At 41.5% G+C, this 13,149-nt stretch overlaps 1 protein-coding gene across 7 annotated transcripts in view; it reads right to left on the bottom strand.

Moving 5' to 3' along the window:
• The window catches only part of AFDN (afadin, adherens junction formation factor), a 213,834-nt gene that overhangs the window by 476 nt on the left and 200,209 nt on the right, over positions 1–13,149 (bottom strand). For 6 of the 7 annotated variants that reach the window (XM_065400880.1, XM_065400877.1, XM_065400878.1 and 3 more), the window contains 2 exons: positions 10,614–10,899; positions 995–1,079 (listed from right to left, as the gene is read on the bottom strand). In XM_065400880.1, coding sequence (XP_065256952.1) covers positions 995–1,079; positions 10,614–10,899 — 371 coding nt within the window. The remainder of the gene's footprint in view (positions 1–994; positions 1,080–10,613; positions 10,900–13,149) is intronic. The other variant, XM_065400883.1, reaches the window with a different exon arrangement.

The raw sequence follows: 13,149 nt of genomic DNA, 5'->3' as shown, positions 1-13,149 counted from the left end.
AAATCAAAAAAGTTCTTTTGCCAATACAGGTTTTGAGAGTGAAATAAACCGATAAAAGTGCTTTGGCAACTTTGGCCAACCATTCAACAAATCAAATTTAAAAAAAAAAACCACCCCCCTAACTGATATTGCTATACTGGCAACGTTTCTAGTGTAGAGTGGCCTAAGAGCTCCTGCTGCCTCCTCCTTCATCCTTGCTGCTACCTACCTCTCTGGTTAACTATTTCTGCCACACCAAGAGAGAACTCAGTTCTCGTGTGTCCTCCTCCCTCACCAGCTTATATGTCTGGAAATCTGGCCCTTACCCAGTCAGACTTGGCTCCACTTAAGGCTCACCAGAGTGAGTCTCTATTCTGTGAACCTTACAAAGTGCACAGTGGCCACCACAACACCTTTTCACCTTACAATGTGCAGGAACCAAGTTAAAGGCTCCTGTAGTATCCTTGCCTTAGCCAATGTGAACCTTCAATACACTATGCAGCTAAATTAGCCACACATGCATGTGCAATGCAGTCTTTGTTAGATGTCCACTTCACAAGCTTAGTAAAAACCCCATATAAAGTGTACTATGTTTGCTTCCTTGTGTGTGCAAATTTATAATCTGGTTGAAGTAGTAAAAAAAAACAAAAAAACAAAAAAACAAAAAAACAAAAACAACTTATGACTGCTGTTTACTCACACAATCACAACACTAATTTATTTTAAAATACCACATGCATGAAAAAGCATATAAAACCAAATTCTATTTTGTGATAATCCAAGATATCCCAGAACCAACTGTAAAATTGTTTTACACTGTCCTGCATATTCTTAGCACTCTCTTTGAAAATCTTTTCTAGGCTTAAATAAGAGCTTTTGAATTCTCTATTGAGAAAGATTTACATAGATATAGGTATAAAATGGCATTATAAGAAGAATTAAAAATATTCCAGAGATCGTCAGCTAATTAGTCTGAATACAGATTAATATTTCATGAGTCACTTCCTCATTTCACCTTTTAGATCTTTTCTCTCTTGGATCCCGATAAACTTCATGGGCTCCAACAATTGCTCCTGTAGATCCAGTGTAAGAATTTGGTCCTTATGCAAAATAATATAAAAGTTACAGTTGAAGGATGGGTTATAATACAAAACAAGCTTCAATTTATTTTTAAAAAGGTGCAGTGCTCTTTGCAAAAGTACTGTTTTGGAGGTTTGCCTGAATGCCAGAACAATGATTTCAGTCAAGAGCAATCAGTCTCTTCCTAAAACTGCAACTTTGCTTGATAAATAATAAAATTAGGGGGTAAGAAAGCAAATTATATTTGGAACAAACTGTGACATGTATCAAATCATGATAAAGTTATTTATCTTGTGGCTCATTTATTATAATGCAGAAATGAAATCAAATATTAAGTGTCTAGAAGGATGTACTTATGCGCAGTTACAATTTTTCTGTGGAACTCTGTCACAAGGTTTTATTGAAGAAAGAATAGCAACTCCAGCTAATTTAACTAGGATAAATATTACTAGTATTAGTAAGTGCCAGTATGCCAATTCCAATTATCTTAAGTTATTTTATCTTTATTTAGCCAGGCTGTGAAAGTATTTGGAAACTCTGTAACCTGTAATGTTTAGAGGATGACTATTCATGTCTTATTTCTGTAGTTATCGGTCTTGTTTCATACAAACACTTACAGCACTGCACCTTTAGTTTTAAATTCATATAAGATACACAGTTCTACATAATATATTAATCCTCTCCAAAGGCAACAAGACTAAACACAGGTTTCCAATCAAAAAGTTTTATCATCATAGTCAGCTTTTAAGTATGTTTCTTAAATCACCGGTATTTTTAGGACAGTCAAATTAACTGTCATGATTCTCAAATTTGTTTTCAGATATTTTTGGTTTCCTGACATAGTATATGTCATGTCTTGTGAGCCTTTCTCCAAACAGAAGGAAATGTTTGCTTCTTCCACTGGTGTATTTTGAACCGCAGATAATTAAAAGGTTAAATGTCAGTAAAAGAATAGAACTAGTTTGGATATTCATATATTGTACTCATTTAATAATTTAATACTGTACATTACAATAGTTAGCTAAAAAGGGGTAGCTCAAATCATATTTAAAACACTTTTAATACTTTAGTAGTATGAAGAATTAATTATCTTTTATTCAGACCAAAATCCCATATATCTGACCACCACCTCCCCTCCAACTTTGAAAAAGTCTAGGTCTGAAGTCTGCTTCTCACACCCATATCTAATTTTGTTAAAATTAGTCAGATTTTATGCCCCAATTTGATGGAACCAATGTTTTAAGTCGGTTCCTTAAGTAATCCAGTGGAAGAAGCTGGGAGAGTGCAGTTTGCAGAAGCGTGGTTTACCAGTGCTAGCATTTATAGCAGAAAAGAGCTGTAAAGAACAATAAAGTGGAGGTGCTAGTGAGATGGACAGGTGGTAAGCTGCACAACAAATTCTGCATTTTGTGCAAACGGCTTTGTACTTTACACAGGCAGTCTTCACAGAAGATTGAGCAATCAGGTAGAGTGTTTAACCTGTTCCTATAGACTATTTTAAAAGTGTGAAATAAAGTATTCAGAATTAATTGTCTGGGTTATTTATTAAGGTTATTAAAGGTGGAGCGTCATACTACAATGTTCAATTGTTACCAAAACCCATATAACTGGATCTGACTTGGAAATGGTCCTGATTGTTTACTGAAAAACAAAAATGTTGCTAGATGTGTCACTTGAGATTCCACTTTTTGCATGCTCTTTGGGGGGGGGGGGGGGGAGGGCATATGAAAGTCAGCAGAATGCAGGGTTGGAAAATGTAATTAAAAGGCAAAGGGTTTATTAGTTGGTGGATAGGTGGGAGTGGATGGAGAGTGAATAATGGTTCCAGAATTACTCAACTTAAACACATATACAGCCTTTGAAGTACCAAATCAGAAAGAAAAGTAACAGCATTTTAAAGTGATGGAAGCGTGTGTGACAAAGTGGGACTGTTCTTAATGTTTCCTCTGAATACTGTGTGGGTGCCTCAGTTTCCCTTATGCATTTCTTAAGTCTCCAGTGTGCATAAATGGCCGACAATCTGTCTCCTAGCAACAAATGGCCAGGGCCCTTCCCCCCTTGCAAGGGGATAGCTAAAGGTGAACAAAGAGATCAGGTGACCTCCTGGCCCGGGAAAGAGACAAAGGCCAGAAAGGAGGGGCTAGAGGGGGTTTCAGTTTGGAGCTGGCTGGGGACAGGAAGTGAGGGCAGATGGGGTTGTCTGGCTCGCTGGGCCTCAGAATGGACCCGGCTGAGGGATCCCGTTCTCTGTACCTACAAGCTCTGTTTTAGACCGTGTTCCTGTCATCTAATAAACCTCTGTTTTACTGGCTGGCTGAGAGTCACGTCTGACTCCGTGAGAGCTTCTTGCCCTGAAGACAGTCTGCTCCGAGGGAGAGGAGGCTCCCTAAAGTCCTGACTGGCTTTGTGGGGAGCAGTTCCAGAGCATCGCCCGGGGACTGCGTGACAGCATGTTTTACACTTAATCTCAAAATGGCTGTAGTTGAGAATTTCAAGCGTAGAGAAAAAGGAAAATATTTTGAAAGGATAAAAATAAAGTACTAATTTATTAATTTTTAAGAGGCTTTAGGGCTGGGTCTGTTCCAGCATACTATTTAGAACAAAACAGATGGACTCATCATGGATTGCATTTCTGATATTTAAGGAGAATGTTTATTACAAACATATTTTCTTTTAAATATAATTCAACTTAAGAGCCACTAGTCAGCAGCTCGAGTCCAAACACTTTTGATGTGGAACTGTTTTGAAAAAGAATGGTTACTTGCCCTACAGTAAATGTGATTCTTTGAGGTGATGTAGTTAGTGTGGATCCCACTATAGGTGCGCACGCACCTCATGCATACAAGATTAGATTTTTGGAATAGCTGTGTGTCTGGGCTATGCAGGCGCCCTGTGCCGCCTTGTGTTCCCCTGCCATGGTACACAGGGCAGAGCAGTTACATGTCTCCCTCAGTTCCTTTGCAACCCAAAGCCCATATCCGAGGGCTCAATGTGGGGATGGAGGGCAGATCCTGGGATCCACACCAACTATAATCTCATCTCAAAGAACCACGGTAAATGTAGGATAAATAACCATTTTGCTTCTTTAAGTGTGTGTCAGTATTGATCTCACTGTCGGTGACTGGCGAGAAGTACCCCCTCTCAGAATGGTGGGAATGAGGTCTGCCAGCTGTATCGATTGAACAGTGACGGCAATACTGCATCCTCAAACTTCACAGCTGCGCTGCCAGCTAAGTGCAAGGCACAGCCTTTGACAGAAGTCACTGTGTTATTCCACACTGCTGCCTCGTTCTGAGCTTGGTACATCACCGAAGCAGGCAGGGAACGTTGTCTGTGCTCTGTCTGGTGGGAAATGTATACCAGCCAGCCAGTTGGTAACACAATAAAACGCATTGTGTAATCTATTTCAATATCCTTTACGATGAGATAGCTTTAGCTGGGCATTCTAAAAGGTCAAACTATAAATAGCCAGGATGATAGCCTGAATGGCTTAGTCTTGTCAATGTAATCAAGTACTGGATAAGTCTAGCGAATGTCATTTCTCTTTTTTCCATAGTACAGAGTGTGGCTTGGGAAGACAACGGGCAGGATGGCTGATTCCTTCAGACTAAATTTCAAGACCACTTTAGGAATGAACTTGGGTGGGGGTCTCAGCACCACCGTGTCCCTATGGAAAGTCATATTGGGACATTTGGACATAAGAGCTTGAACTTCACTCATTCTTCTGGCTGTGGTCATAGTCATTAGGAATACTGTCTAGTGAGAGGTGATGCAAGAAGCATTCAGAGAGGTTCAAATGGAGGCTCCATGAGCCTCAGGAGGAGTATATTGAGGTCTTAAGCAGGGGTAGGTTCTCTCACCAGTGGGTAAATATGTAATAGCCCTTTGAAAAACTTCAATACTATTGGATGAGGACAGACCTAACACATGAACGAACAGGTGGATGGTAAGCTGAAGTTGCCACGAGGTGGATCTTAAATGAGTTGAATGTAAGGCCAGCTGGCTTTAAATGCAATAGGCCGTCAAGCATCCGAGGTTCAGGGGCTGGACTGGGTTCAGACCACATTGAGCTACCCATATCAAGAGCCTCTTCCTGCTCTGTATCAAGATCTCCTATTCTTGTAGGGAACAGTATCTATCTGTTGTATTGTCAGTCAGTCAACAGCCACACTGTCAATCAAGTACAGTGACTTTGGATCTGGATGGAGCATTTGACTATGGTGCTGGGGGATCAGATCCAGGATAGGTGATTGAATGGACATCTGTAATAGGTCTGTTAGACAAAACTGGTTTGGCCAACATGGAGCTATGAGAACTACTATGGCCATGTCCCTTTTGTTCTTGGGAATTGTTGGAAAGGCATAGAAGCAGGCCTGTTCACCTGCAGGAGGAAGACATCCAGCAATGATCCTGGACTCAGCCCTCCTCTGAAGCAGAAGTTCTGACACTTGGCATTGTCCCTGGTGGCCAACAAGTTTATTATGGGGGACTCCCCATGATGAATCTATGCAGGGACCATTCATGATTGGTCACAGATTGCCTGCTCAGGAAGCCTGCTAGATTGTTGCTGACTCCTGGAAGGAGTCTATTCTGATGGCCACAGGTCCAGAATTTGATGGCCTTCATGCTAAGGGGTGATGAGCAAGCGCTCCATTGTTTATGTAGTGCATAGCTGTCATGTTGTGTGTGAAAATCTGTACTACTGAATATGAGGACAGGCAGGAATGCCATACAGGCTAGTTTGATGGCTCTGAGCTCCAGCACATTCATAGATAAATCTCATATTGCCTAAAGATCAGGTTCCTTTAATTTTTAGTTTGCCCAAATGAGTCCCCCAATCTGTTCCTGATGCATCCATGATCAGTGTCTTTGTCAGGGATGGGTACTGAGACATGTATCCATTTCCATGTCTTCACGGGTTCCAACCACCAAACCAATTCTGCAGTGATATGACGGCACAGAGACCTTCTTTCCATCTGATGTCTCATCAGGGAGTACACTGACATGAGCCAGAGCTGAAGTCTGTCAAGTGGTGTTATTTACATGCATGCCAACTTGTGGCCTAACACTGGATGACATGTTTGTACTGTCAGCTATGTTTGATGTTAGCTGAAGTATGAGTGCTTGTAATGACTAGGACCTGTCCTTAGGCAGGTATGTTCTTTCTGCTCTGAGTCAATCATGTCGTTCACTAGGAGGCCTAGCTGTGTGAATGGGGATAGTGCATTCCAGGATTGCTGGTGCCTTCCACTGAGATCTGCCTCTGATCAGCCAGTCATCCAGCCTTACCTTCACATAGGAGCCACTACCACTGAGTCTGAATGGCAGATCCTTGTTCTGGCAGGGATTTGGTCAGACTGTAAATCTCAGGTACTTCCTGTGGGCTGGGTGGAGGGCTCTACGGAAGTATGCATCTTGCAGCTGAAAGCAAGGAAGCAGTCTTGAGCCTGAAGAGATGGGATGTTGGAGGCAAGGCTTATCCTGAACCGGAGGTGGTGTACATATTTGTTCAGTCTCCTCAAGTGTAGGATGAAAACACCCCTTCTTCAGGATAAGGAAATATCAGTAATAGAAAGACTCTTGCCCTGTAATCCTGAGGATCATCATCTGTGGTTCCTAGATGAAACAAGGCAACTTTTTGAAACAGGCTCTCTGAAGACAGACAGGAAAGGAGGGTGGATGGGTGTGGGAGTGAATGAGATAGGCGTGGACAATTGCCAACACCCATTTGATGGAGATGATATTGGTCCAAGCCCAATGGAATGGAGCAAGGCTGCTCCCAAAGACTGCTGATGTCTCCTGATCAGTTCTGATGCGACTCCTCACATTCCTGTCAAATGTGCTGCCTAGTTGATGGGCTGGGTTACAGAGAAGGCAGAAGATGGCCATTTCCCTGAGTATCACCATCATTTTCATGGTGGGTACTCTGGTTGCCTATCCTGAGAATAAGGATGTGCCTACTGTCTCTGCTAAGGCTGATATTTGTATGGCATCCTTAAGATGGTGGTGTATAAATTTCCAGTGACCTTGGGGAGGATCATGAGTCTTTTACTAAGTGAACCACTTCATCCGTTCTTTTGCTGAAGAGCTTTATTACCTCAAACAGGAGGTCTTCTTTTATGGTCTCTTAGTCATCTCTTTAATATCTCAGATGCTAACAGCCAAGAGGCTTGCCTTATGGGTCACCATCTTGGTTATCAACCTCGCAGATGTGTCAGAGGTGTTCATGGATAGCTGTAGAATTGTTCTGGCAACACTTTAAATGATCTAATTCCTCAGTGTCCCAAGATACTTTTGACAGGAAGAGAGTCACCTTTTCCCAGACCAGGAAGTCAAACTGGCAAACGCCACTTGGGAGTTTGCCACATGGAGTTGCAGTGAGTTGGATGAGTAGGCTTCACATTCGAACAGGTCTAGCTTTTTGGGATTTCTGTCTTTGGGTGTGCCTTTCATCAATTTAGATATTTCCTGCATTATTGCAACTACCAACAATACTGGATTTGGGTGGGAGTGACAGTGGCCAAAGCTTTTTGGGGGCACCGGATAACACTTCTCCACCCACTTAGATGTGGGCTGAATGGTAGCTGAGGTTTGTCAGAGCTCCTTAGATGGTTCTAGTATGCCCTCACTGATGAGGAGTGCAATCCTAGGTGATGCAGTCAAAATGTTGACTTTATGGGATTTCTCTTGTAGGAATGTTGTTTCAGTATGTATGATCTCAGTGATACAAAATAAGAAATCCTCCAAGGCTTTAAAATAGTCAATTGCTGGGGCAGAGGCTAGTATACCAATCTCATTGAACAACAAATGATTATTATTTCAATAGAGAATGGGAATGCTACTGTTCTTTTGCTGCTCACACCACTGGGTGCTGACACTGCAGTCTGTTGTTGGTGGCCTGGGTAGTGATGCCTCTTGACAGCCTAATCTCCTCCTCTTTCTGGACATACAGGAGGGGTATCTGCTGTAGGACACATCAGAGTATGGTCCCTAATATGGCCCATATGGCCAGGAAAGCATGTTATATCAGTACTGACCTGGTTGTGGCTGATTGGCTCAATGCCATTACCATCTCTTTTGTGGTGATGCTTTGTGAGAAGGCTCTCCAGTACAGGCTTCTAGGGTTGCTCTAAAAAAGCAGGGGAGAGGCATCACTGTTCAATACCAGGAAAAAGCATAATCAGACACTGGTGAAGAAGAAGAATAATACTCTTCAAATGGTGGTGCTTTAGGGTAATGCCTCAAAGCCAGCTCCAGTGCCAGGTGCCATTCTGTTACCAACGATGTCAATGGAGGGATCTTGATACTTTGAGAGCATCTCTCTGGCCCCTAACTGGCACTGAGGCCTTCATTGGTGCCAATCCCAGCTTCCTGTGCATCACTCCTGCCTTAGCAGAGGTCTTATACATCCTGTCCTTGGAAGAACGGTGGTTCTCCTCCTTATACGATGGTGTCTCTCAAAGTCTGAAGTTATATATGGATTCCGCCTTTTGATCTTGTCCTTGTGCTCAAGTACCAGTCACAATTCTGAATCTGCCGGTGTGATGATGAGTTTGTTGGAACTGGTCTTGGTGTAGCAGCAACCCAAACCAAAGGCCCTAGTGCCAAAATAGTCTGTGTGATGTGGCTAGTGCCGATTTTGATGATATCTTTTCCTGTTTTCCTTTCACGTCTGACCCCTAGGCTGTACTGTCTGCTTGAGGGAGAAGTAGTTGACAACGACCCCTTTGGTACCTTGGAGGTGGTAGTCTCCTTCAGGTTTGACAAGGCGCTCAACCACCATTCAAGTAGGTGTAGTTTTAGCCACATGTTCCTTGACATGCGGAGTCCTTGGGGAGGACTTGCACACTAAACACTTATGGCTGTCCTTCAGACAAACCAGACATTGACCGTGCCCATGGACCAGGGGGATGAGTCAGGGCCGGGGTTGAAGCCTGAAGATTTAGAGTCCACCATGATGGTTGATGTGAGAGGCATCGCCCCACCATACAGGAGGGTATGGATTTTGTTTTTTTGGGATCATCCAAATTCAAGAAAATAGAGAATAAGAAGGATGAAAATAGATTTTCTTTACCAAAACTAGCTGAGAAAAGGACAAATATAATTAGGAGTAGAAGGTCAGACACTCACTGGATTCCGTCTTGCTGCCATTGGTGGTAAGAGGGAACCGAGGGAGGGTTGTGGCCACTCCACTTCCATGGCCTCACATAGGAGAACAAAGAGGCACAGGATACATGTGCGGCCCCAATGGACACTATTTTAAAAAATCTTGTGCATGATGCACACGCATGTGCCCACGTACAACGAGATCCATACTGACACATACTCGATACTGACACATACTCAAAGACTCAAGTATTATGAACTTTCTCCTCCTTAGCCATGGTATCCAAAAAAATCTAGCATTGAACTTCAGTCTGTGATAGCATCCAGGTTCTGGGTACAGTTAGAAGAAAAACCATAGTGCTTTGCAGGCAATGGATGGTGCTAAAATTAATGCAACTAAATTGCTAATAAAGCTCTAATTACCAGTGTAGTTGTGTGCTTGCAGTGTAAAGGGAAAGAGAAGGAGACTACAAAGGAACATTAAGACAGGCTGGGAAGAGGGAAGGAGCAGGAAGAAAAGCACTTTAATGATGGAAAAATAGGTTCTTGCCCCCAGTCATAAGGTAACCTGCACTATAATGCAGAAATATAATGACTACTATGTGCTGCCTAGAAAATTGTTTTCATTATGTCAATAAGCCCCAAATATCACCTTAATTTTGAATATGTAAGATTTAAAAGTGTACGGGGGTCCTTTGAAAGCCATTTGCACACCATATTTAAATCAGTAAGAGTCCCCCTTGTGCCAAGTAGTGAAAGCAGAAGCCCCCCCGCCCCCCCATTAATCAATCAGAAAACGTATTTTATATTTTCATGGAAAACACATGTATAGAAGCAGCAAGGGCACAGCCAACGAAATAGAATAAGAAACAATTACTGAGACGGTACAGAATGAAAGCCAAAACCAACAGTACTTGGAACTGGTTGAGCAACAGTCAAACTGATTGTTTTTCCTTCATTGTGTGAAAGATGGGATTTTGAGAGAGTTTGGTAAGGAACAAGGAAATTCGAAAGATTAAAATGTTTACAAATAGGAGCATTCACATTGATATCAGGATTAAAGTTAGATCACCACGCTGAGAATAGTGACCAAGTGGGGGGGAGGGGGGAAATAAAAAAAATAAATAAATCACAGAATAAGTGATTATATCTACAGCATCACAGTGGGAAATGTGCAGATAGATTTGTAGAGACAGATTCTGATTTCATTTTTTTGTTTCTACCTTTTGAGCTGCTGGGATGGAAGAAACTTGGTTTGTTTGATGGGGAAGGGGGATGACTTGTTTTGGAAGCAGTACTGTTGGCATTGACCGAGGGTGGCTGGAATGAGGTGGAAAGAAAGATGCCATCTGAGACTGGGCGCGGCTGGCGGAAGAGCTGCTGTGGCGGAAGGGTGGCAGGAGGAAGGTCACCATAAGATTTTCTTGTGCTGGAGTACTTATCCTGACCTGCTAGAGTGGAATCCTCCTCCTCCTCATCATTGTATGCAACAAACTTGGCAGTATAAACCGTGTCAGGGGAGAGGACCTGTGTTTTGAGGTAAGAGGTGTTTCGCTGAGGTGGGGGAGGAGGAGCATTAGATGAAGGGGGTGGGGGTGGGAGCTCATATTCCCGTGGAAGCGGAGGTCTGTACAGACCAGGCTCGTCAGGTTCCAGTAATCTTCGTTCTGCCTCATCATGCTGTCTACGCCTTTCAGCTTCCAAACGGTTGTAATACTCCTCCTCCTGTCGCCTCTGTAGGCCCGTAGGAAAGAAAAGTGCAGAGATCAGAACAAGAGAAACATTTAAACATAGGATGGATTCAAGTTTTCCTCCACAAGAGCACTGAACAGATCCCCTCATCTCCCTTCCCCTGCAATGAGTAAGGAAGCCACTCCAAATCATTATACAAAGAGTATATTTACTAATGTGAAAATGACAGAATTGTCCTGTAACACAATGGTAATTCTGAGTTATTTCTGGAGTTGATGCATACTCTATGCTGACAACATACTTGAGTTAACAGAAATAAAGCTGTACTGACTAAAGGAATTCCCTGCACTCATCTTTCATAAAGTTAGAGTTGATAAAGTAAGGATTTAGCAAAGCTGCAAAGTATTTAAAAAAAAGAATGAAAATAAAATGGGTGATCTTAGAAAGGAACTTTGGAAGAGAGTACAATTTTGCCTTATCCCTCCTGAATAGGTCATCAACAGAGCTTTCGAGGTCACTGATTCTACAAGCCTAAGTTATAGACATTAGAAAAATAACTTCATGCAAAGACAAGTTGCAACTTGTGCAATTTAATTTTTTTTTTAAATGCTTTAATAAATCTCTTGAAGTGTCTTCTACAAATTCATGAAGAAAATGCTCTGCCCATGATGTTTCTATAGGGCCATAATAAAAATAATCTGCACTGAACTCTTGGGTGAACCTGAGAAAAATAGAAGTGCATAATAAGGTACAGTACATATTATTTGAACTCTACCATCTCTCAGAAGCTACCATGTGACTACCATATGTGAACAAAGTTTCCTATATTTTTCCAGTTTAAAGATTGTTTATTGCTCTGTGAAATAAAAACACTTAATTTTCATCAACACCTGTCAAAACTCCATTGTGAGCTAATAGATACAGATCTATTTTGGACTTTCACTACAAACTGTGAAGGTCAAATTCTATCATTTCTTGATTCACTAACTACCGAATATTTGTATTTTGCAATCACATCGATAAAACATTATTTCTTGTTAAATTAAGGATGTATAGTACAGCTTCTTAAAAAAACTTCTTGGAATTTGTGGCAGGGTGCCTAGAGTTTTGGATACACATCTTTTTTAAAATATAAATCAAAATAAGTAAATAAATATACACCCTTCTTAAACAACCTGAGAATCTTCTTAACTAAAGAAGTCAGAGCCAGTTACCCTTCTATTGGTTATGTATGAAATACTATTTTCCATTTTGAAGGCTCTAGAGTATTTAGGTGGCACTAAATTTGTAACAATCTCTGTCTGGGACTTATATGTAACTGTCTCTGGGACAGATCAGATTTGCTAGTCATAAAAGCCTTTCAGCTGTAGGTGACCCAAATATCATTAGAATGTACCACATCACCAAAGTTAGAGATGGAGAACATCTATTTATTACTGATCAATCTTATCCACCCTCCACCTCTAACTTTCCTATGATATGACCTCCACTACTTTGCTGAGTCCAGTTGTGTGTGATATATCCCAGTGATGGGGTTGTTATGACTTCCCTTGGAAAACTAATCTGTTCTAGATTTTCTCTTGCTCATTGTCAGCCCATTACTCCTAGACCACTGAAAAACAGGTCTTAGAGCTTTTAAACTTTTCCCCTACTTGATCTTCCCAGCAGGAGCTTCTCCTATCATTAAAACATCCTTCTCCATTCTGAAATCACAGTTTCACTAAAATCCAAGTTTTCATTCTGAAGAAACCTGATTGTCACTGCTCAAGTGAAATCTTACAGTGGGTGGGATGATTCTACATCTACCACATTGAGAGTCAAATAAAAAGATTGAGATCTTAAGAAATTTATCATAAAAATTTTAAAACATCATGTATGAGTTTTTAAGGGATCCAAATGTCTGGAGTTTTGGAGTGTACCTAATTGTATAGAGATCCAATTTCCTGCTGGATCACATTCAGGTCTAATAGCTTCCTGCATAAAAGAACCAACTCCTAGTAATTTTTTTCCAGATTCAAACAAAAGTAACAAAAATACGGTGGAGCATTCTCTCCACTTCTCCATCTCTGAATTCCATACAATATATTTTTCTTTTCTTATAAAAAATCCCAAAAGCAATACAAAGCTCTTCTATTGAATCACCATAGCCTCAGGTGCTAAAACCCTGTATTAAGTTCCAGGATGATTACTGCTGGGGCAGGCTGGCAGGTCAGTCAGCTCCAACCCAAACAAAAGCAGCGTGGGAATGTCTCTTTCAGGCAGAAGAAACTAGAAAGCCAAGGTAGAGAAGGC

This window comes from Emys orbicularis, chromosome 3 (assembly GCF_028017835.1).
Source record: "Emys orbicularis isolate rEmyOrb1 chromosome 3, rEmyOrb1.hap1, whole genome shotgun sequence".
Lineage (NCBI taxonomy): Eukaryota > Metazoa > Chordata > Testudines > Emydidae > Emys > Emys orbicularis.
The sequence above is the reverse complement of the archived record's forward strand: the minus strand, read 5'-3'. Positions and strand labels throughout refer to the sequence as shown.